Source organism: Meleagris gallopavo, chromosome 3 (genome assembly GCF_905368555.1).
Source record: "Meleagris gallopavo chromosome 3, MGAL_WU_HG_1.1, whole genome shotgun sequence".
Taxonomy (NCBI): Eukaryota; Metazoa; Chordata; class Aves; order Galliformes; family Phasianidae; genus Meleagris; species Meleagris gallopavo.
Window position 1 is genome coordinate 7,368,922 of NC_139406.1, and position 26,266 is coordinate 7,395,187.

Below are 26,266 nucleotides of genomic sequence, written 5' to 3' on the forward strand. Positions count from 1 at the left end.
AAACAAGTAGGTAGTACATCTACACACCCCCAAAACTCTCTTCTGCTCACAGGACATTCAGTAACAGTAAGCTTTGTTCATCACTCAGCCACCTCAGCGATGGATCCAGCAACCAGAGTACAGTGAGCAGCAGTGTGCTACCCTGCTTCCCTGAAAGGCACAGAAGTGCCACGTGCAAAACCCACCAAGTCTTACCTAGTATTGCACTATTGAGTACAGAGCACACAGGTTCTCTCTGAATTGGGTCAAGCTGATTTCCAACAGGGCTGCTCCATGGATCTGAGTACGCAAGTAAACTGAACGCATCCTGCAGGAAGATTATTACATCACAGCTGCATTACACTAGTGAAAACTTGCACCTTTTCTTAGCATATTTTGACTCATGACTCAGAGCAGTCTCAAAACTCAGCAGACTACTTGCACACAGAGCAGGTTTCTGGCCTCTACCAATTCTTGCTAGAAATAGTACCTATGATTCCAGTGACCAAGCTACATGGTTAGAAGTGAGATAAGGGGACACACTAAATTCATCTCTGCTTTTAACTGTATTACAATATGAAGTTATTTTCTCCATGAACGTGCTACATGGACAAGACAGGAGATGGTACCACACCACAGTTGATTGCAATACACTCAGACCAAAAGAAACCACAGTGAAATCACAGAAGTTTAAGCAAAACAGTGCTGTTAGGTAGCATGCTGTGAGAAGCTTCAGGTGGGCAATGCAGTTGTTCACCTTAGCAGCAATTCCAAGACAAAGCATACCTTGAGCATTTTCTTATTTGCTGTGTTTTTGCCACATTCTCTTCTTAGTTGTTCACTCATCGCTTGCAATTCTCTTCCAAAATGGATCATTCTCTCAATAGCTGCTTGGCTGCCACCACACAGTTGACGCCTTAACTGACTTGAATCTACTTCTGCAAAAACGATATCGTCATCATCACCACCATTAGAGTGAAAATAAGAATCTATGGATCTGGGGAATGCACTGATTCCACTTCAGTCATCTGCCTTCTCAGGAGGGAAGCACAGAGGGCCACAAATCCCAGCACAATGCACTCCTGTACGGCCCACTGTTAAACAGTTCCTTCACGTTAACTTACAAGGATTCAGCCAGCCTAGTTTTACCCTAAAATTTTATAAGAACATCAATTTAAAAAAAAAAAAAAAAAAAAAGCCACCATGCATTTCTAGCTATCTTATTAATTCTTCAGCACTGCACTCAGAAAGATAAGCCAAATCCTGAACCACTAAATCAGAGTGGGAAAAAAAAAACACCAGCCTACACAATAGAACCAAAACTTCCCAGAAATCCTCAAATGGACCGATTTAATACTACTGCTATGAGTGTACACAGTCCTTGCAAAACATACTAGCTGTCAGGCTTATTTTGTCATCAAGTGGAATGTTACAACTGCCTTCTTCACTATTTTGTACAGTATTCCAAAGTACGACTTGGTTTCAAGTATGTATTAATACAATTTTTTAGTAGCAAAATATTCTTTAGCTTCTGTGAAAGCCTTGCCTTTCTTAAATTTACAGCTACGTATTCCAGCTAAAGAATTCATCCTTTCCTTGCCATTTCTCATCAATAAAACCAAGTTTTTAAACCAGATCTTTATGTACAGATCACAAAACCATTCATCCTTCCCATTTCAGCATTGCTATATTTTCACCACAATTTCAAACGTTGTTTTAAAAATAAAATCAACACTACACTTTTTTCTCAGAAGTGTATCAGCTCTGGAAAAATCTGCCTACTTTGTATGACATACACATCACTAAAGAGAATACATAGAAAAGCTGCAACAAATTTCTTGAACTGCATGATGTCAACAAAGCAGCCTGAGGAGCCATGTCTCTGTTTAGAAAAGAAGCACTCTCAAGTCTTCAAGCAGTGCTGTTTGTGGCCTGAAGGCAGAGAAAAGGTCAACGTTGGAAAGAAAGCACTCTGCTCCCCATGCAGCCACTTTGCATCTGTCACAGCCTCTGTGGACATGGCTGCAAGAGAGTAAAGAAGTGCTTTGGTTTTCCTCTCATAGAAACAGGATCGTGTTACCACTGTTTCAGAATGTAATGTAGGGAAATGATCTGGGAAATAGAACATCCCTCCTATATAGAACATCCCTCCTATTCGTGGCCAAAACAAAGTTCTATTTGCTTTTGAACAGTTATGCAGTATCCACCAGCAAAGCTGCATGGTCAGCAACAGCACTTCCCCTTGGAACCGTGGAGCTTTTGTAGGTATCTGTTAGCAATACTGCATTCTGGAAGTTTACCAGTGATGTCCTGAGTTTCAAACCTCACGTGAACCATCTATTAATTGGTATCTGTGTAAATTGATTGCTTGAGAATACAGTTCTGCAAGAGTGCAAGTGGCTGGGCTGGTCTCTTCTGTTTCTCAAGATGCAAATGGCAGTAATAACCACAGCCCAGATTGTAGCCTGTGTGCTTCCTGCACTACTGGACAAGGACAGTGTGTGCCATAACTGCCAGAGTAAATGGTAACTTTTTAAGCTGTCAGCAACAACAGGCATGACTGAATATAAAGCAGGCTAAGGAACATCTTCTCAAAGGTATTTCCTTAGAAACCAATACTAGTTTGACTTTCCACAAGTCACCCCTTTCCCCTGCTCCCACACTGCCAACAGACTGGCTACATCAGAGTTATGAGATTTACATATCATAGCAGAACAACAACAACAAAAATTAAGGTGTCTAATATCCTAATATCCTTAATTTTCAAGTTGGGAAGCATTGCAAGTAAAAACATAACCTTGTTGCCATCACTTAATAAAAATGTAAGAAATATCACTGCAGACCCATTTCTGTGTCACATTCTTCCATTTCGTGATCATGTTTAGAACTACCATTTAGGAAGCCATTGGATGAAGTCTCAGCAACCCCATTGGAGTAGTGATCTGTTTCCATGTCTACATCATTGCTGAAATGAGAGTAAGAAACACAAGTTTTATTCATACTTAAATGCTTTGGGTTATGCCCTCTGCAGTTCCAGCACAACACCTCACAGATGCTCACCCTGCCTGAAGAAATACCGTTCTTATGTATTACCAAGGTGGACCACAGGTTTTTTCCATAGCAACCAGAAATATCAGAGCAGCAGGAAATATTAAGGCTCTCCCAATATTAGCATTCAGGAAAACACCATTTTCAGATTGAAAACACAGAATGTGTCCACCAGTATTCAGGCATCAGTATTGTAGCACTTTCTGAAGGGACAGCAAGAAGACCTTACCCTGCTTATGTATCTGAACATAGGAGGAGGCAGAGAACATGCACTGAAGAAACATCTTAGTTCTGCTTCCCCCCCATCCCCTTCTTTTTTAAAGCACAGCTAAGTAAATATGATGCTCTCAAAATAGACTTGACATTTAGGTAAATAATATTCACAAAAAAGCCTCAATCTCCCATTTACTCTCAGTGGAATTTCAGGGAAAAGGAAGAAGAACCCAGAGCAATTACCAAGAACACCAAGAGACTGAAAGAGTCAGAAGTAAATTCAACTCTGCAACACACTGCTCACAGCAGTCACAAAGACACTTTTAGATGCCATCATGGCTCTGGAGACTGACCTTTCCTGATAGAACAAGCTTTGGAATAGAATAGGGTGAAACTATTTTGTCACTATCTAAAACCTTTCACAAGACCAAAAAGATTTAGAGCTTTAACAGCTTGCTGCCAGTAGAACCAAAAAATATTCAGCTTCCTCTGACAATGACCAAAAGATCTCTGTAGCTGGGCAACTCTACAATAAAGGAACTGTCTTCATCCTGTGAGAAATTTCAACGTTGAACTCTGCCAAGTTGTTCTGCAGAGGTGATTGCTGACACAAATGCAAACTTGGGAACCTAAACCAAAAATTGTTACTCTTATTTTCTGCTAATGCCACTGCAATCTAACCATGATATGTTTTTGTTGTCACATACAGCTTAGTATCTTAGTTGATGCTTTGGGGAATGCATTTTGGACAACGCAACAAAGTACTTGTGGATTTCAAACTGAACCAAGTTATGCTGCATTTGTGTTAGTCTACAGAGCTCAATATTTATGCCCAGGTTCATGCATCATTTTCGTTCTTTCTACAGGTGACAGCGACGGAAGGTAGGCAAACAATTCCTGTTATGTGTGCAATGGAAGAGTATCCACATTCCAGATGTACCTCAATTGTGTTTGGCCAGTAGATAATGCACAAAGTGAAAGTATCCAGATTACTTTTTATTGCCTACACCATTTCCTATCCCATTCAATCAATACAGGGTAACATTCTTAGGAGTAGGGTGTATTTAGGTACTACCTTCCAAACAAGGGCTCTTAAACTAACGTCAGTGTTATAAATTAAAATTACAAGTGAGCTACGTAATCTTCCCTAAACAATTTCTAAACTGATCATAAATAGCTATCAGCAAGATCATTTATTTTTCTTCATGGCATTTCTTTAACTGAACAGGAAAAAAAAAAAGTCTCTTGAGCTGGAGAAGTTAAAACCAGAGCAGACTCGAGCAGTCACAAACAGAAGCAGTTATTTCTCCCTTCCCTTCAGTGCCCTCCAATAAATCCTGTAACTATTCTTGAAAGAAAAAAAATTCCACTGAAAACTTTTCTCTAAATGTATATTAATGTATATTGGAAGTATCAAAGTTCACTCACCTCGAATAGCTGTTAACCTGCTGAGATCTTGATACATTTATGTTGTTAAGTTCTGGTACATTCAAGCTGGTGGCTGTATGCTTACTGTGACAGTAAGACTGATGCCCTTTATTTGATATTACTCCATTACTGCAACTACTTTCAAACCCTGAAAGAAAGTTTTTATAGTTGTTAATTACCAAGAACTTTGTAGATACCAATTTACACAAGTGAAGCAAAAATAGCTTAATTGCTCCCAGTCACAAAATACTACATTGGTCAAACAATCCTAAAAAGGCAGCCTCCAGGCTTCAAGTATTTGTACCTTTAAGGTTTCTACAGTGCAGAAATGAAAACATTATTTAAGAAATACCAGCACACAGATGGGAAGATCTTCTCAGTTGTAAATATACATGAGTAAGACATAAAACTGAATCAACACAATCATTTATAAACATTCCTGAAAGAAGCAAGAACGTTTTTTAGGCCACTGTAAAAATTAAGAATGAAAGCAGACATGCATCATTCTAATTCTTTATCACATAATTATCTTTGTAAACACACAGTAAAATTCAGTATTGAAATGTTTTCCATGCTGCTACATAAATACAACCCTGCTGCTTTCCTGTATAATTATTTTAATTGCTAATATTGTGCTTTGCTAAATAAAATTATACCATGCTGTGAAATTATGATGTCTGGCTAAAATTTCTTCTGACCCTTCCAAAACATAATCAATAAACTGCCATTTGAAGCAAACATGTAATTGGCAGTCCTATCAAGCACAAATGTAGAGCTCCCTAATATCATCTAACACAGAAACAGGTCATAGGAAGGATTTATTATTTCAGAAATAAAAACAAGAAACCCCAATCACCTCCTCCCCCACCCCACTGCCACTTTCTGCTATTCAGCAAATCCCAAATCTCAATGTTAACAACACCATTTACCTGCTTACTTATTAAGTAGTGCCTCTGCTTTCAAAATAAGAAAGTTAGAGGTGCTTTCTACAATACATCACAATAAGAACCCGAGGAAACAACAGTAACTCTGAGTGTAACAAGACTAAAACACCTGAAGCAGCAGCTGGTATTCTGGATGCCACAGAGAGGAGGAAAAACAACCAACCAAAGCTCCCAGTCTGCTCCAGTTTAGATTTAAGAAAGAAACAGAACTGAAAATTGACAGCCTCCACATGCTACCAAAGCAGTACTGGCTTCAGAGATGACGTGCTCAAGTACCATTTTAACGTGTCCAATCCCTGTGCTGGGATCTCCCCATTAGCATGGGGCAGTCCTGAACATCTTCATCTCCCACTGAAGCTCTGCCATCACTACAGGTGCTTTCAGAACAGTCTCAGCTGTGCAGACTGCAATGTGGCTGCCAGCAGTTTGCTTGTTTGTGTAACCTAGCTTGGCCACCCAGCTCCTGGTATTTCCTACTATTCCACGAACAACAGAGAGCACTTACTGGATTTCAGGCACCTTGCCTAACCCATGGATTAGCATCAAAATGACAACAGAAATTCATGTCAAAACTCCGTACCTCACAGAAGCAATGATTTCTTTAGATTTCATTTCATTTATACAGTTTCTGTAGTGATTGGGAATAACAGACTTTGACTGTTAAATCTCTACTTCAATGCAAAAAGCCTCAGCCCCAACTAAAACAGTCTATCCACAGGTTCGATGCTTGTGACTTCTCCCAGTACTCAAAACCACAGAAGAAAGCTTTACACATTTGGTTTATCCTCCACATCAACTTACCAGAAAAGTGTGTGCTGCTCCCTTTGCCTGTTGCCAAATTGTGAATATTCATTCCATGGCTGGGGCTCATGCTAGGGCTACTAAAAGACCGTGGGCTAACAGGGTAACTATCTTGAGATTTTGGACTGTGGCCTCCCAAACACCGCACTTCACTGTCCGTACCATTCACCATCTCTATGAACTGGCGCACCCTAAACAAAAGACAAAGAAGTTAAGCTAATAAAACAATTCAGACACTTCAATTTACCAATGATATCAGTGATTTTAGTGTTAAATACACTTTAAAACAGTCTGACTCAACAAAATGCTGGATGTCACTAACCCAATCATCAGCAAACAGAATATTCGGCCAAAATAGGAAACTATGAAGTTTATGAGGGAGAAGAACAGGAATGTTATCTTTGAGGATAAACTCTGGCAATAAGTCCTCAAAGTTTAGAGCACTAAAATGTACTTTTTGTTTTGCTTTATTGGCAGGGGCAAGCGTATTTCTTCAGAAGGATACATAATTCTGTTGTCATGCCTGTTATTTGTCTCAAAGGTAATACGAACACACTGTGACTGCCTGGAACAGTAAGGATTAAATGATAACTTCTTTGACATGAAACATTTACACCGGAAAACAGTTTAGTAAGCAAACTCACATACAAACCTTCCTTTTAGAGGTGGTTACTCTTTGTCAATTTTATTTTAAGTAAGGAGATTTTACTATGGATTTTGATGAAGCTTAGAGCTACTGCTTAATGTTTTAGGCTTAGGTAATCTTAATGGAGCAGGCAAAATTTAGCAAGACAGATTGAGAAAAAGATAACATACAGTTGATGTTAAAGTGAGGTCTTTCATCAAATCACATTCTGTGATAAGTCTGCAGTACTATCACATGAATTCTGTTCAGCACTTGAGTGCGACAGACTTCAAACATTTCAAGTAAATTAACTGAGCATAAAAATTCTAGTGCTTTGTTTTTATATAAGGAGCAGATTTTTTCCCACATTCTAATGTCGTGACATGATAAACAATTTTGGAGGATCAGCACAGCTGGCAAGTAGAAATGCCAGAATGAAGGTGAATATTGCATGCCCATGAAGCTACGAGGACTCTTTGGGATTACTGAATTTTCACTGTCCTGAGAGGTTTTTGGTTCAGTGACAAGGAGAGCAACAACTCATCTTAAAGAGGCGTTTAATGTCAGTCAGCCATTTGGAGGAACAGACCAACTTATGCCACAAGACTCTTAACCTTCTTGTATGTGACACTCTATCAGTTACATTTTAAGTTTTACTTGACACTGAATCTGATTAAAATTCATTTTTAGAAGTACAAAAACTTAGTTCTAGAGGACAAGTCTACAGCAAGACGTGAATTATGCTGCAAAACAAGACCTTGATGACAAAACCTAGTTTAACACGTAGCAAATAAATATAGCATAAAGAAAAAAAAACTACACATTTTCTAAAAAATGCTGCTTAACTTTAAGTTTCTGTGAAAACTTTAATTGTCTTTTCTCAGAAGGTAATTGTGTCATCTATAAACACACATCTGTATAATTTGAAGACTCACTTTAATGCAAATAAGAGATTAGGATTTCTTTCTAGTAAACTTGGATACAACTGTTGTGTTGTTTCAATGGCTTCTCCCATTCTTCCTGCTAAAACCAATTTCTGAATTCCTGTTCACCAAAAAACAAATAAGAGATTAGGATTTTTTTCTAGTAAACTTGGATACAGCTGTTACGTTGTTTCAATGGGTTCTCCATTCATCCTGCCAAAATCAGTTTCTGAATTTCTGTTCACCAAAAACAACAGTTAAAACGACAGCTAATGGATTAACACATGTAAATTAGTTATTAAAAGACACTGCAACCATTCATCAACAGGGCTGTTCATTAGAAAAAAAAAAGCTTAAAGAAAAATCATGCTTCCTTAAAAAGTTCAATAGGGAGAGTGAAGAGTCATACTCTACCTACAGCTATCTAAACAAGTACTAAGTAAATACTTTTATGGTCAGTGTGCAAATGTTTTGAACAAGGACTGCTCATGTAGAGCTGGATTAAGATTGGAGACATCATTCTGTGATTATATTTCTCAGTTTCATACCTTTGTATAAAAGCACATACCAAACTACCATCCCCCAAGAATATCCCAATTACTTCCCACACTCCCAGTGGTTCAATTTTGGCCAAAAAAAAATTAGTGTCTCTCACCTGCAACACATGCTTAAGTCAGGTTACAGATAAAACTCAATCTTTCCACAACAGACTTGGCAGCTTTAGTTAACGTTTCTGCTGCTGTAACCTGGCACAAGCCTCAAACAGCCTCACAGCTCTAACCACCGACTGAGAAATTGATCCTAATGAAAAACAACCCAACAGACAAGCTATTCTTCCACCAAAGCAGTTTCCCCATGTGCTATGTCATGCAGTCACACAAATGCTTGTGTTCATACAGCAGGGATCAAAATGAATGGGGGAAGGCACTGTTTTCATCAGGCTGCCAAACAGCACAGCCACAGCAAGTGAGAAGCACACTATATTAATTCCCCTTATCCTCTCTCCCTTAACTGTAAACTGGAAAAAAAAATGACATTTGCTTTAACTCAAAGCATTTTCTAAACTCTAACCCTTATCACTGAGAGAAAAGTTTAAACTTTTATCAACAGCTTTATATTCCTGTTTGTGAGAGGTAAGGGTCAGTCACAAGCACTGGTATACAGACATTACACACGGTTGTTTAAGACAGATCACAATTTTCCATTCAAGAGAAGGACAACAGGTGATTTACCACATCCTGCTACATCAAACAAGCTCCAGGAGTATTAGTGCAGTTCATCTTAGCCAGCTGTTCATATATGCACAGCTTTACATGAAAGCAAAGAACTGTACTACGAAACAGTGCTGCAAGAATACTCTACAACAATCTTTAAGATCTATGCAGTATCCGTTTAAGGGAGAAGGGAAAAGAAAAAGAAAAGATGCAATGTGCTTTCCAGCCTTACTTTGTCTATTTTTAATGGAAGCTAATTCTTCTAGCACAGTCTGGTCTGTGGACCTGGCGAATGCCTCTGCTGTTGCACAGTATCCATGGTGAACTAAGTAAGATGACACCATTCTAAAAATAAACAAAAATAAAACCCAGAAACATTTATTAACTAGATGTGCAATTGAGAACTCCTTGAATGTAAAACTTCTGTTTCTGGAAAAAAAAAGTGACCGAATCAAAGATTTCTATTTGAACTTCTGTACAAGTCAGACTGAAGTAATTCAGTATCATCTCCAAATACAGTACTAAGCCAGCAAAATTAATTTTATTACAATTAATTTTAATAAAATTGTGATCCAAAGTTTGATCAATTAGAAAACAGTCTGCTTCTCAAGCTTCTTTATTGCTCGTGACACAGATTGAAGTGATTCAGTTTGCATTTTCACCAGGAAATTAATGCAAAGCCAAAGCCACCATCTTTGCACTTCACGCACAGAAGAGCCACAAGCTACACTGGCATGCCAAAGGCTAAGAATGCAAAGGAACATTTCCAGTTGCTCAAGTATTAAAGCTGACCATTGTGCTTCTGGCAATTTTTCCAAAACACACCAACCCAAACTGGATAGGTCAAATCAGAACGGAAGATTTACACTTATTGCAAATTCTTATTTAAGTAATGACAGAAAAATCTCTCTTGAAAAGCATCTGCTTAATTCATGTGCTTAATTCACACATATTTATTGCACTGTTACATCAACAAAACTATCAGTACTAGCTTTTAATATAATCTGCAGTTTTTTGAATAGGACAACAGGTACGGCATCTTAAAGACCTCTGAAATCATCAGATTAACTTTTTTTTAAGTGAACAATATTCAAAGTCTTACTTCTGAATCATTGTTTGCCATTCTCCTTCCCGATCTCCTATTGGAAATCTGTCAATCTGTGCTTGAATTTTGGTTCTCCATTCCCGCATATAATCTTCAATATCAAATACAAATGGGTGTTGTCCAAAATTAGCATCCACAACTTCTCCTGGTGTCTGGAGTCCTACTGTAGGGTACAAGTTTGGCTGCAAGAAATTTTTTAATTAGTTCTCTCCTCTTATACCTAATTTCCCCATCCCCTTTAAAAAAAAAACAACCAACCAAACCAACCAACCTTTGTAAGAACCCCAATGTTACTAGTAGTGTGAAAAAGCAAATCCCTGGATCATATGTCCAGCATTTGAAGCAACTTCTACCAATCCAGCAATACAATGACTGATGAATTTTATTCCCAATGGTCACCATTCTTTATTTTGAAATAAGTAACAAGGCTTGTGAAGGGACTGGAGAATGTGCCCTACAAGGAGAGACTGAAGGAACTGGGGCTGTTTAGTCTGGGGAAAAGGATGCTGAGGGGAGACTTTACTGCTCTCTTCCAATATCTGAAAGGTGCTCACAGCAAGAGTGGGGTTGGTTCTCCTCTCACTGGTGACAGGACGAGGGGAAATGGCCTTCAGTTGTGCCAGGGTAAATTTAGGTTGGATATCAGGAAACACTTCTTTACAGCAAGGGTTGTTAAGCACTGCAATAACCTCCCCAGGGAGGTGGTTGAGTCACCATCTCTGGATGTGCTTAAAATCTGTTTGGATGTGGTGCTCAGGTCCATGATTTAGCAGAGGGTTGTTAGAGTTAGGGTAGTATGGTTGGGTTGTGGTTGGACTTGATTATCTTGAAGGTCTTTTCCAGCCTGAGCAATTCTATCATTCTATGATTAAGTAAGGGTTAGTGATCATTCTCTTTCTAGTTAGAAAAGGCACTTTTTAAACTGTGCTAAAGTTTCCAACTTTTGGGTTGAATTTCACAAAATATTAAGACCCAATTTTTAAATGATTTTCAAAGACTAAGATTAAAACTTCTTTTAAAAGAGAATAAAAATTGAACTTACAAAGTGGGCCATTTTCCTTTTGGGGGTGAAATACTTAAAAACATTGCTGAATTTTAGTAGTAAGAACTGACAGGATAGAGGATTCATTAGCCTCAAAGTCCAAGTGCAGTGCCTAAAAAGAACTGCAATAGTGCATTGGGGTTCCCATGAATTCCTGAACTTGTATCTAAAAAAAAACCAAACTTTAAAACACTTATTGTTGTCTCAGTTTTATTTTCTGCTTAGAGATTAAGTCTCAGTGCAAATTTGAAATACTCCAAATATGAGAAAAGTAAAGTCTGTGGGTTGAGATTAAACTAACCTTCTTAGCATCTGAGAAACGGTATGGCAAGCAGTTAGCTTTTGGCTTTGTTTTTAATATACCTATATCCTGCTTACACCACAATCAATAGTGATCTGGTATAATGGTATGCTGGTCTACAGTACTGTGCACTGAATAAATGGCAGCTATGAGTACGAAGTTATCACCAGGTAGGCCACTAAGAACCTGAAGCCCAGTGAAACGAAAAGAAAAAATACCCTGATTGTTAAAACCATTCCAAAGCCTCTCTTGCCTCTTCTCTACTCTGGCTTTCTAAATTAGCCTTGTTTATAATGTTATCTAGCCTAGACTAAGCAACAAAGCACAAGTCTTAAAGCTTTTGATCCTATGAAAGCAATCAGTTCTGATGAGGAGGGGTCCAGCTTCAAACTTCAGGTGAAGATGTCAGAATTTTCCTGTGCTGGTACCACATTCTGGCAAGTACTCCTGCTGGCATCCCACAGATCCAGAACAGCAGCAGCTTCCTTCATGAAGCACCCAAACCCTGTGCCACCTGCTTCATTTTTCCTTATTATCTCTCCCCACCTCCTATGGCCATAGCTAACAGAGCAGTTGGCCAGATGGAACCATTACACTCTGTGCCCTAACCAGATTGAATCAGAAATAACTGGATGAGAAAAGCAAAGTAAGTGCAGTATCATGCCTGTACCAATAGCATAGGGAACACATTTATAGTGGTTTTAAGGAAATACAATTTAATTAACCAAAAAATAGAAGACTTCAAGTACCTGCAACTTCCTCAAAAAAAAAAACAAAACAAAACACTAAAACTTTAATGTTTGATCTTATGAAGAAAACTTGTAATGTTTTTGAAAGCTAAGCATCAAGCATGAGTTACACTGACAATGTCTTAAGTAGCCAGCATTTCCACATACAATAACACAGCCATACATATATGCACAATGCTGGTGTTTCATGAAGCACTGATCTTTATGTAAGGCCTGGGTCTGTCAAATCAAGTGTAAAGTAAATAATTGTATGTATCATTCATTCATACATAACATTTTGGTGGAAGTTCACTAGAAGCAATGAATACCTGAATAGGAAAAACCCTGTGAGGTTTGGTGTAAAAACAGAAAACTTTTTGCTTCAACTAAGAAATCATCGTTTAAAAGATGAAAACATCTGATTTCAAATCAGTGAAGAGGATTTTCAGTGGATTTCTGAGGAATACAAGCTAAATGTGAGCAAAATCTAAACATCAGTTTATGAAACATGTAGAAAGTTGTTTGAAAATGCACTTGTCTTACCGGTAAATCTGTGAAAGCGATGCCTGTAATAAGGAGAAAATTAAGATTAATTTCTGTATGTCTGGCTTCTAGTCACATTTCCTTAAGTATATCATCATCTGTTCAGAAAACTCACCCAAACTATCTCAAAATAAGCAGTTAACAACGATGACATTCATGATGCTCAGGCACAACTGATGTGCTTGGGTAGTAAACGACAACATTTGGCAAAAAGTTATTTTCATTCAAAAGCACGTAATCTGCCCACAGTTTTTCCCAACAGGGCCAAAGATTTAGCAAGCATCATGCAGATATGCAGACTAAGAAATATGAAGATTATCGCTACTGATTAAAATTTAGAGGAAAAAACCTAAAAGTATTTCTTCCACGTGCATGTCTTAATATTGAGATGTCAAGGTTTATCCATGTCTTGCTTGCCATTATTTTTCTTTGTAAGTAGGCAATATCTATAAACAGCACATGCCTGTAATACTCCAAACCAGAGTGGTAGATGTTTCACTCTAGCTCACCCCAGGGTGACTTTTTTGTGATCAGAATAGCTTGATATTCTGTTACATAATTAAAAGCATCTATTCACCCACCCCCGGGGCCAAGACACCGATGCTGTCATCTCAAGATTAAAGAAAAATCTGACCTCTGTGCATTTCAGGAACTTCAAGCAGATCAGGGGAAAAAAAGCTATCATTTAAAAATAAATAGGAGGAAGTTTACTTCTGACAGCCAAATAGTTACAGTATTCCGTATTTTTCTTTATTGTTGGAATTGTGACTTCAACTTTTTTCTTCTACAAGTACATAACAATTCAAATCCACCTACCCCCTCAAACTTGTATTTATTTTCATAATCACTGCCTTTTCAAATTTAAGATTAAAACATAGCTTTTAACCTTTTGTCCTAAATCCCACCACTGCTTTCTGTCTCTCCATTCTTCACCAAAATTTCAAACCTCGAGAGCAACTGAGTTCTTGCAGCTTTGGTACAAAAGGATGATTCTGGTATCTGGTGAATATTTCCTTTCATCACACCCCAAAGCCATCATTTTACCTATTACTTTTTCCACTTATTTTTAAGTGAAGAATTATTAAAAAAAAAGTCTCTGTTTGACACATTCTGAAATCCAAATTTTCTTTTCCAAAATGATCACAATCATCATTAAGATAAAAAACAGTTAAGTGGCAAGAGGCAAGTGTTTTTGGTGTCATCTCCTCCTCTCCCAAATTCCCTCTTTTTTTTCCCTTTTTTCTTTTTTTTTTTTTAAGAGGAGATAGAGGGGGAATGTTCCTCATCCAATCCTGGGTTTCACATTTGCAAAAATCACAGCTTAGCCCTTTCTGAAGCATCAAATTCCAGGCTGAGCCAGAGATTTCTAATACTTACTGTTACATCTGCAGCCCAGAGAAGAAAACTGTGTTGTCTGATTTGAGATTTTATAGGAATCCTGGACAACAAGAAGCAACGACACAAACCTCTAATTTATTTCTTCCCCTAACTAGAGAATCAAAACTCCAGTTTCAGAAAGTCAGTCTAGCAAAGCCCACATCAGAACAGGTTTCCTGTCAGGTTTCTTTCTGAAATCCACAAAGTGTTTATCAGACCCTGTATGACAGATGACATTTTACTTGCCTCTCCTCACCTATGCTATTCTGTTCCCCTCTTTAAACAGATTCCTGTCACTTGGGAGTGTTATTTCACAGTTGGCCTAATCTAGTCTCTATTAAGACCTTCACTGAAAAAGAACTTTTACTCCTTCCCACTTAGTTCTTCTGTGTATGTGATCACAACTGCTACAAGATCCAAAAAATGAAAGAAGGTAGATTACTCCTCTCAGCATTAACCAAGTTAAAGATTAGAATAAACAAAACATCAGGTCTTGTCTTTCAAATACATAACTACACAGTGCACGGTTCAAGCATACACAGACTCATTCATTTATATTAAATCATGATAGAATCACAGATTTACTTGGAAGAAATCTCTGGAGGCATCTTAGCCCTGCTCGAGTAGCTGGCAACAGAACTCCCAAGTCAGACCCATCTGCTCAAGGCCGGAGCAAACTGTTCTGTTCTGAGAGAAGAATTCAAACCGTGCCCTTCTTTTTACTACTTTCCAAACTTCCTACATGTTTGGAGACATGAGAAAGTTAAATAATGACTTTAAGACTCCATAATCTCAGTATCTCATTTCAAGCTACCTTCTCTTTTCCTTATCACATTTCTACCCATGACAGCTTTTCTTCTTCCTGAGCCTTATCCTTTGAATCTTCCTACTTCCCTCAGCACAGTTCAGAGATCTTGGGACTTGGCAAAGAGATCTTGCTCTCTCCTTAATGCAGGAAATTGATTTTTTTTCTTTTCTCTTTGCACTACATACCTTTGCTTCTTAAATTGCATTAAGTTACTGCATTCTTGTATATTCAACCATCTTCAAACTCTAGAACTATTTGTCTTGCACAATACTAAAGTGTACCATAACTACCTAATGGACTTAGTGGTAGTGCAATTCGTATAATTCCTGACATTATCCCAACTGCACATGACTCCAGATGGGGAATCCAAGAGACATTACTCTCCAACATATGATCAAAATAATGCTACTTTTATATAGGGTTTAGTGAAGGTTAAGTGCTCCCTATACAGCAGAAATGAATTTTAAATATGAAGGCTGCTCTAGAAGTAACATCTCTCGTTTTACTGTCATCCTGCAACATCAGAGGTAGATGTTGGTGGTACGGCAATAGAGGTTGAACCTTCCTACCAACATTCTGTCACATGCTGTTGCAGTGCAGCAGAGGGGCAGTCTGACAGAACGGCGCCTGACACAGAAGCACAGATGAAGCAAAGATGTGTCACTGATTTCCTCCATGTGAAAAAAATGGCACTCATTGACATTCACTGATGCTTGCTGACTGTTTAGAGACCAAAGAGTGGATGAGAGCACAGTGAGGCAGCAGGTGGTGCATTTCAGCAGTGGTGGCTGTGGGCAAACTCTGCTACTGCAGATTGTTACAAGTATAGCATGCAGGCTCTTGTTCATGGCTGCCAAAAACACCTAACAGTGGTGACTATGTTGAAAATTAGAGTTTTGCAGCTAAAAACAGGCTCTCACAAACGGCATTATTGTGCTCTTTATATCAATTGCAGGTTCCATGGAAATAAAGAGGAAGGCATTACTTTCAGAGCAGCCGATGTATCCATTCTCCATTTCTTCAATACTCTGATCTTCTATTATGAACGTTAAACATTTGTGGCCCTAGAGTTCATAAATGTAGGTCCTATGGAAGGAGATGCTATGGCAAATCCTTCCATATTCACAAGGCATGTTAGTGCATACATGTGTATGAAATCATTCTTTGCAATTTTTCATTTATTTCATAGAATATAAGGTTACTGAAAGAACTATTCAAATACATTGCTCCTAGCATGAGGAGAGTTTCTGATTTAAAATATGTAGGAAGCAGCAGATTTAAGACTTAATGTTTCTCCATACCCAAGCTATGTCCATTCTTTGTGTAGAAGCACGTATTGTTGATAAGGTTGACACAACAACCAATGACATCACCCGTAGTAAATGTTGGGCCATAGGGTTGTCCAGTTCCAGAGGAACAGAACGAGTGTCCATCATCTCCATGGTAACCATATGAATGTTTATCCCAACCTAGAGGACAAAGCATTTACAATTTATTCATTTCCTTTATTACAAAAATAACAGAAAGACAAAGCAAAGTTAGTATATCCTAACCAGAATAGAAAGATCAATTATTATGCTCAGTTGTCTAAGATTTCTTATGCAACTAGCAGAACTGTTTCATTAAAAAAAAAATCACAACAGCTTCTTTTATCAAAATGGCTGAACAGGTGGTTCCATTTGCAGTACTTAAAAGGCAATACAAATTTAGAAAACACACTTTCCCCTTAAGCAAACATGCAAAATTATCAACACCAAAAACATCATCAGCTGCAGTGTTGAAATTTCAAAGCTATCTGTACATCTGACATGCTCTCTAAAACAGTGAAGATCTTCCAGCTCTCCCTTTCATCTTACAAAACTGTTGCCACCATATTTCATAATCAAATTCTTCCTAAAACCCAAACATACCTCTCTGGGGAATCATACTTCAGTCCCTGGTCTTTCTTAATGACTACTTGTCAGCAAATAATCTCTGCATAATAGCAGTCTCTCTAGACTACAGTGGCCCTAAGCTTTGCCACCTCCATCACAAAAAGAAGGAAAAAAAAATATTGATACAGATGAAAGTCACAGGCAGCAGGCAAGTCATTATGTATGCAAACATGGCACTAATTCTGTAGGCAAAGATGCTGTAGAACCAGTTAAGAAACCTCACTGCTGTACTAAACAAATTCACAGCTTCTGATTCAACACTATGCAAAAACTCCTAGAAAGGGAATAAACTTTCAGGCACCACAAAATATTTCCTAACAGTTCTATTAAATGCTTATTCAAAATGACAGAGCAAGATCTCTAACACAAGCTACCAACCAGTTCCACTGGGTAATATATATTATGACTAAGAGTTTATACTGACAATTCCACAATTATTTTTAGCAGATGACCGTGGGTTTATTCTCTCTCTTCAATTTGCTGCATAAAATTTTTAATATATTTTCATACTTAGGTCCTTAATCACTATGACCCATGCCAGACTCTTACACTGTAGCTTCAGTTGGCAAATTAAGCATCTTCCAGTAAATTAAATACTCAAAATTAATGCAGCTACACTGATCAGTTGCATCTTTAAAAATTATTTGTACAGCACCCTAAATGGTACTCAGAGAGAACGTGGTCACACAAAAGTCAATCTGGCATGATTTTACACTCTGTATATAGATAGTTTCCTAAGAAAACAGTTCTCTTTTTTTAAAAGACAACTAAAAACATACATGCACACAAAGCTTCTTTAAATACTATACAGTGATACTGTTGACAGCTGTTAGCAAGACTGTGTCCTTGACCGTGTACAGTGGTGGAACAGTCAAAGCTTGAAACTGTGTCATACACCCTTCCTTCTGAGGTTGGAAATGCAAAAGTCTAAGTGACAGCAGGAGGGCTCATTCCATGTTTGACAAGAAAGTTTTTTTACCTTAAGAGCTAATCTTTATCATTACAATTTACAGTAAGGAAATTACATTACAGTAAAGAAATCTATAGTTGTTTTTTTTTTTTTAATCAGGAAATATGATTAAAATTTTTAAGTCTATTTGTTTGCTTAACAGTACCTGCATAATGTTGTCAATGTACAGGAACAAATATGCAGTAACACAACAGAAAGCAAAGCTTTCTATCTGCAAGTTTTACATGCTGCAGATAAATAGATACAACACAGAGGTGTCATGCTACACTCTGGTGCTTACCAGAACTTTCCTATCAAGCTCAAGTAGATTTCAAATCAAAATGAACCATATAAGTAACCTACTAAATATAAAAAGTACTAAAACATACCTGGTAACCTGTTCATGTTGACACCCTGTGCTGAAAGCCCAATCCCCATGTATCTGTAAAAATGAAATAACAAGAAATTTATGTCTCTTACAAAAATATGTATACAGGTGGGATGTTGTCAAGAAACACTGCATGCATTAATCATACACCGATTAAGCCACCAAGATGTCCTTTAATACTGGTACCACAGCAAGAGAACTCAACAGAAAAGTCATTCCTGCTATATATCGTTTAGTATAGACAGTCTCTGTCAGGATGGATAACGTTCTCTTCCAGGCATCTTAGGTTACTCATGGAGAATACAGACAGTACTTAAAGTTCAGAGCATGAATGTAGAAAGTGGCCTAATCACATTTTTATTCAACGTGTGCAATCCTGTTTTGCAATCTGGATTGAGTGATTTTATGAAATGCATGGAAAACTGCATATTTTCAAGAGCAAAATCCACTCACAGGAAGATCAAACTAAGACATTAAAGGCCTGGATCACAGAGCAGGATGCTATCTTAAGACATTTAACAGTAATATTACTTAGCTGTTAGGAATCTGTTGGCAAAGTAAAGAGGGAACTTTTTTTGTTTTATTTTTATTTTTTTTTTTCTATTTTGCTGACCAGTAATCCTAAGTCTAAGCAAGTTATTGCTAGGTCAGTCAGACTCCAAAGCCAGCTCTACAAGAAGTTTTGATACTCAATGTCCAATACAATTTTTTAGCAATTTAATAGCAAATAATGGAAAGTCAAAATGAATAATCACCCAGTGCCACTCCCAATAACAGTATTTCAAGTGAGTGAAATGAATTTGACTTCTGTTTGTTAAGCAAAAGTTACTTCACAACCACAATGGCAGGAAATCAAAAACACCACAATGAAAAGCTCAGCTTTGACCAGCACACCAAAACAAAAACAAACAGAACCAGCCAAAGCAGACATCACCTAAACTTAACATTTCTTAGATTATCACAGCATGCAAATTATTTTGACAATAGTTCAAACTTTAACAAATTTTTATATATTATATAATATATAAACATGTTATATATATATACAAATATATATTAACAAAATATATTTTCCTGTACCAGTTTGAGAATAGCTCATGACAACAAGCATGACCTTTGTATTCTCATTTAGTAAAATGCAGTTTTTAATGCAACAGTTCTACTAGAAAACACAAGTTTACTGCTACTGAAAATATGTTCCACATAGAATGAAACTGAGCAGGAAACACAAGTCATATGTTTAACTGCACAAAGGGATTTCTGCTTTTTGTAATGATCATCTCCAATAGTAACCTTATCTGCTTCTATGTTTGACATTCTACATCAGCCCTCCTCTGCTGCTATTAATTACGGTATCAATCTTCCTTACCCTCCAACTCATGAACAGGGTGAAATGGAACCTCCCAAACATATGGGTAGTATACCTATATCCCATTTAGGGATACTGAAGAGCTGAAGCAAAAAAGGCAACAAACCAAAGCATCAGTCTTTTCTGCATTGTAAATTACATCACTAAGGCACCACAACAGCAGAGACAACAATCATAAATGAAAGCAACAAGTGGAAAGCCATTGATTTTGTATTAAAAAATAAGCATAGCAGAGCTTGATGCATGAAGAATTCTCATGTAAAGACTGAAAATCCATTATTATAAAGCCTCGTCTTGGCAAATTCAAGACATTTTTTATTTTATTTTTAGATAACCATCAACTGCTGAAAGCCTTTCAAATCAAGTCATTTAAAAAAGTTTTTTTAAATGTTCAATCCAACCTAAGGTACATTTCAGTATTCTTACAGAGACAAGATGTAGGTTATACAGAAAAACAGAAGATAACTGATAGAAAATGATCACCTAGGAAACACTTTGGTACTACCTATGTTTTCCCTTAGATGAACACAGAATCATACAGGCTGGAAAACACATACAAGATCATCAAATCCAACCACCAACCTCATTTGGTCAGTTTCTTCACTAGACCATGTCCTCATAACACACTCTGCAACTTCTGAGCCTTCTCTTTAGCTTGCTAACAATGAAAAGGTGGAGTCACTGAGTAAGATATCCAGCAAACTCTACACAGTCAGGAACAAGGATTCTGCCACTGGTGGTGACTAAAACAGTGCTGACACCATATTGATAAGGAGATGGATGTCTACAGTATTCTTCCCTGGGATTCACTTAGGACTGCTGAATGGTAACAACACTGCATCAAAGGGACGTGGCATGAATTGAAATTCAAGTAAAATTAGATTAAAACATTTTAAATAACTGACACGTCTACTGCAGACACCCTTCAGAAGGAGAAAGGGGTGGCTACCATTTTCAGTTGAGAAATGAGCAAAGTTTGGCTAACACCATCTGTTCTGGTTGATGGGTAGTTAATCAACTAGGTAAACGAGATAAAGCACACTGTAAATTGAGGGGTGAAACGGTATCATGACGTACAGGTTTTAGATGCCATAAAATACATCAAGACAAGTTGCATTGATGCAAACTGCTACATGCAACTGTTTATTTTTTTTTTTCTGACAACTCTAAGCTTCATCATTTGAGAAAGACTTTTGTTTGCTTTACAAACAAGCTTAGCTCATATTTAGGCACATATTCATTACCTGCAGTAAGACTTGCTTCAGTAACAAGAATTACCCAAATCAAGATTCAACAGTTTTCCACAAAGTAAAAGAAAAGCAAACATCAAAAATGCAGGTATTATGCCAAGTACTTTTATTCTCCACTAATACAAAAAAAACTTGGGCTTCCAAGTTGGGAAGTGAAATGCATGAGACGCATTAAGCTCACAATAACTCTTTCTTCCTCAAGAATCTTTCCATACAACGAGCTAACCTCACATTTTTGCTGAAGCCTAATGTTTTATAGCACCTCCAGGCTATGAAGAAACCATCTTAACACCATGCAGTAGTAAAACCAGAGTTTCTGTAATATCTGTAAGAAAATGACCTAAGCAGTCCAAGCACTACGTGACCTTAAATTCATAAATAAGGCAACTGGAAGATCCTCAATTTTCACACGTGGTGAAAAAATTCATAAAACAGATGCAGTTTGTTTTACTGTCAAGTTAGTATCTTACAAAAAGGTACGAGGAGGGAAAAAACACATCTTTAAGATTCTTAAGACTAAACTTAAGAGCCTACAAACCAACTGACTTGAAGGATATACAAAGTCCAAATCACATCTTCCTGTTATTTTCTACACTGTCTTTACTGACAGTGCACAGAAATACAGCACACTAAGAAGGTACTCAAATTTCATCTTTAACAGAGCTAATCTGCATTAAATTTTTGTAGGAATATGCTAATCTGAGACTCTTATTGTCTGCACATTCACAATAAGATATGAGCTGTTAAACTTTTCTCTATTTAAGTGTTTCAAAATATGCCATAGACAGTTTGAGTCTTTCATTTCAAACTGAAAACAAGTTTAATTTTGTGAAATGTTTCCAAGGAAACAGTATTTTGAACATGATAAACCCAACTAGATGGATCTAGTTCTACATGGAGAGGAAAAAAAGTCAGTCAGTCATCTTCAGTAGTGCGTGAAACTTATTCCTATACCATTTTCCTGTAATGATCCTAGAGATAGCTATTTACTGTTCCAACCTTCAGATAGCCCTCTCACTTTCTGAGATCGCACCATTTCTGTCTAGTGACACTTCTTGAGAACAAAAGCCTTACTGCTGACACTGCTGCCAAAAAAAGAACAGCTGCACAGAGAATAAAATAATGCAAGACAGTGAGATTATCATCTGTGCAGTTTGTTTATGTGGCTGAACCTTGTAAGAAAGGAATAACTTAAAATTTTGTAAGAAGCAGAAACCAAGAAATGAGACATTTCTCTATACTGTCTTTTTAAATTTCTAGAAAACACCAACAAACAAAACCCTTTCTTGTTCCAGCTACAGGTATTTCTGACCGATTCAATAATCCTCCTGCACTTTTAAACATTTGACAAGTGGGAAAGAACTACAATTGTCACCTGCATGGATAAAAAACGAAGTAGTGCTGCAGTTATAGAAGAAATACCCTTGCTATTTCACAATCCAATCTCCTCTTGCATTAAGTCAAGTCAGAGCATTACGATAATAAAGCTGCTTCAGACTTTTCTTGTTTTAATTCTACTTCACACACAAGTACTCTGCTAATAAATGCCAATAACATGTAAATAGAGAGTAAGTGAAGTTTGCACCTTGTGGTAACAAATGAGTGTTATTGCAACAAATAATTGCTTTCTGAAGACATAACAGAAGGACAAAAATAGACCTTAAGACCACACAAAGTTTTTCTGTTAGGTTAGTAGCATACAAAACAAACACAAAGAAAACAGCAACTGAAGGTTATTCTGTGGTTTGTTTACAAGAAAACAGGTACATTAGGTGCTAAAAGGAAAAGACAACTTATTGCAACAGCAACATTTTTTGCAAGAAAGCATTGTTTCTGCTTAAAGATTTACACACATGCAGACAGCAGAATGCTGGATCTCACAAACATCACTCAAACACACTAAAATTCTGCCTAAACCACAGGCATGGGTGCCATGGAACTTGAAATGTAATTCACCAGGACGTTTTGGGATAGTTGCTACTTATTTCTTCACTCATCTCACCACGTACACTGTGTATACTGTAAGACATAGCCAAAACAGAAATCTAGTTGTGTTGGACAGTGTTTAAAAACAGCCATAAGCCAACAGTGCCTTGAGGCCTTACCAGCAACACTGCTAAAAACCACACTGATATACTTGTGAGTTGCTGTAACATTTGATTTTGGTACAGGACATTTAGTAGATCTTACAAGTGCAATACTTGTCTGTAAATATTTACATCAGTACAACCACATTACAGACTGAACAGTTGCTCCCATAGAGGTGTTAGCTCTGTGCTATCTGCTAAAAACACTACAGCCTTTCCAACCTCAGCTTTCACTTTTTTTTTTTTCTTCTGGACAACTTTGCATTTCCAATTCCTGATTTCATTCTTCTCGAAAAAAGAAGATAAAATCCTCTAAGTGGATATAATTAAGCATTTATCTTCCTCAGCTCTTCTAAAAGTACAAAAGATTGTCTGGAGATAAATGGCAATAGTATCAGTTGCCCACTGTCCAAAATTGGGTTTACAAATCAATGCACGAGATAAAGAATGAGCAGCGTTAAAGGTATCGAGTATAAATGCATTTTCCCCAAAAATTTACTTGCCCAGGGAATGAAACTGACCAAAAAAAAAAAAAAAAAAAAAACACCAAAAAAACAACCACACTCTCCAGGTGAAAGACTTAACAACCATTAAACCCTCATTTGAACTAATATTAGGTGGGCACGAGCTGATTCTAGAATCAGAAATGGCATTCCCTCCCTACCAGGGGGCAGACGCTCATTTCTGCTCCAAGATGCCCTCTCTTTGTATGCTGCCATATAAACAGACATACTGGGAACTAATTAGGCTAAAAAAACAACTCAGTCTTGAGGTCAGCTTTTGGAGAACAAGCTACCCACTCAGGTTTACCATGTAGCTAACACAAACAGCTACAAACTGGGACAGGGGAAGAGACCTTAGCGAGTGTTCAGAGACTGCTGCTTTTCATGGCTGAATCACCACAAAGCATTCAAACCACAGCTTAGAATAAAAACCATAAGCATAACAAAAAACTTGCTCTGACTGGAAAAGAGGAGATTCACTACACAGATCAACAAGCCTAGGACTGAAACTCGTGTAGAAATGGATGATCGCCCTGCGATACACATACAAGCTATTTATAACACAAAATGACAGGACAGCATTTTGCTTCTGGTAGCCACTGGACACCCTTCAGACAGCCCCTAGGAAAGTGAAACTGGAATATATTTAAGTCTGGAGTGCCCAAGGAGAGCAACCAAAGGGTACAGTAAAGCTCAAGGACTCCTAACAGAGAGGATACAGATGACTCTTGATCACTAAAGAAGAATGCCCACAGAAACCACTGATCACTCCCAGAGCTTACATAAACTGTGACAGCATCGTGCAAGGAACTTCCAGTTGCAAAAGGAGGGTGGGATTTGCTGCTATCTGAAATAAAATGCTGGGCTGTAAGGCAAACGCATTTCTCCTTTACACAAAGCCAGAGGAGCTACATGTGCAAAAGATTAGCACGGCTCAGTGAAAGCCAGCATGAGGAAAGCAAAATCAAGAATTGAGGGTGGATACATTCTCAATTGCACATACCAGCCTAGCATAGAGAACGGACACATGGGGGTCACTTTCAGAAAGTAAGGGGACTGTAATTGATTCCCAGGTCACCAGAACAGGACTTAGCACACCCTCGTTCATTTCCATTCCCAGACCACCGATGTATGCTGGTATAATTGAGCTCCTACTCTAGAAACTTAGATGACACTAACACCATAGTTGTAAGAAATTACAGTTAAAAAAAAAAAACCTCATTTGTTATTTCTAGTTCTCTGACAGAGCAATTTCACACTGAGAACTGTTAGTGAGCTTAAAACTTAATTTAAAGCTACAACTATGTTTAGTCTCCTCTAACACATCAGAACATTTTGAAAGCAATTGCTGCAACACTCCCAGGTCTGACTTACATATTGATTAGGGTTTTTTGTTTGTTTTGAAATAAATTTCTATTAACTAGAGATTTCAGTAGTGATCTGGATATAGCTTATTGACATTAATAATCTTCTTCCTAACATGTCCTGTGATGATCACCTTTGTACTATTCCACATCTTACATCCATTACTCACCTACTGCTATTATCTCTAACCACTCACATCTCTGTCTCAAACGTTTCCTGCGAGGCCAAGCAAAACAAAGCGAGAGTAAAAAGGAGAACAGAAAGAGGTCCTCAGACTGCAAAAGGAGGCATGAAATTAAAGAAAAAAACTGAAGAAATGCAGAACAGAAAATACTTACAAAACAGTATGACAGCTTCTAACAAGAACTTTTAAAGTTTCATAAGAATTATTCACATATCTGCACTACAGCAGCACATAAAGGATATTAGGGCTCTTCATGCCAAGTACTGTACAAATGCCAAAACAGTTTTTGTTTGAAAGATATTTCAACCTTATTACTCTTATAAAACTTCATTCTCGCTTCCCTTTTTCTCATCTGTTACCATCAGTTGTTTCATGGCCCTGTCATTTCTCACTTATTATCAAAAAACAACTTTACTCTTCATCTGTTCTGCAACACTAACCTCCATATCAATTTCTTATTTCCTAGTAAGCCTGCTTTCGTGGTTTCTTCAATATGCCTACAAGTTGATTACTATGCAAAATGAATATATTATGCGCTTTCAAATTCCTACTCAAGACTACGATCCCCCAAATACATATTTTAGTGGCCCAGGTCACCAGAGCAACGAAATCAATTCTGCTTCCCAGGCAGAACAACAAACCATAGTGGAAGTCCTGTCAGATCTACACCCTACACAAAAAGGAGCTGTGCTCCAACTTTGCAGGTGGCAAAATCAGCTTTGTGATTGCTCAGGAACCTTGAGATACTCAAGAGCAAATTCCAGGAACAGGACCATCAAGTTCTCTGGTGACAAAAAAAATCAGATCTCCTAAACAATGTTTCTAGTAAGAGGTTTTGATGATTTGAGGCAAGACAGCCTATGCTAGAGTACACAAACACGAATGCAGATAGACTTGCTCATATAATTTACTTCACTGATTAAATACTTTAAGCTACACTTATAAAAAACAAATACTAAAAGTAAAGGCCACTACCAAAGGGAATTGCAAACAGCATTATATTATCCATTGGCATTTATGAAGGCTGCAAGCTGTACTTAATCTTGCAGACAGATACTCAAGTTGCCTCTAGTAGTCCAGGATTTTATTTTAAACAGCACCATAAAATAAAGGCTGTTGTGCTTCCACAGCCAGGCTCAGACTTGAAAGTACATTCTT

General features: G+C 37.6%; 1 protein-coding gene across 3 annotated transcripts in view; it reads right to left on the minus strand.

Moving 5' to 3' along the window:
- RANBP9 (RAN binding protein 9) overlaps positions 1-26,266 on the minus strand; it is a 37,816-nt gene that overhangs the window by 1,137 nt on the left and 10,413 nt on the right. Inside the window, exons 3-13 of one of the 3 annotated variants that reach the window (XM_085220141.1) lie at positions 18,352-18,404; positions 16,381-16,548; positions 12,895-12,917; positions 10,278-10,462; positions 9,408-9,520; positions 7,974-8,082; positions 6,414-6,604; positions 4,669-4,816; positions 2,871-2,944; positions 766-917; positions 196-307 (exon numbers count right to left, since the gene is read on the minus strand). In XM_085220141.1, the coding sequence (XP_085076267.1) occupies positions 196-307; positions 766-917; positions 2,871-2,944; positions 4,669-4,816; positions 6,414-6,604; positions 7,974-8,082; positions 9,408-9,520; positions 10,278-10,462; positions 12,895-12,917; positions 16,381-16,548; positions 18,352-18,404 (1,328 nt within the window). Of the gene's footprint in view, positions 1-195; positions 308-765; positions 918-2,776; positions 2,945-4,668; positions 4,817-6,413; positions 6,605-7,973; positions 8,083-9,407; positions 9,521-10,277; positions 10,463-12,894; positions 12,918-16,380; positions 16,549-18,351; positions 18,405-26,266 lie in introns of those variants that run through there. The other 2 variants (XM_085220140.1, XM_085220142.1) reach the window with 2 other exon arrangements.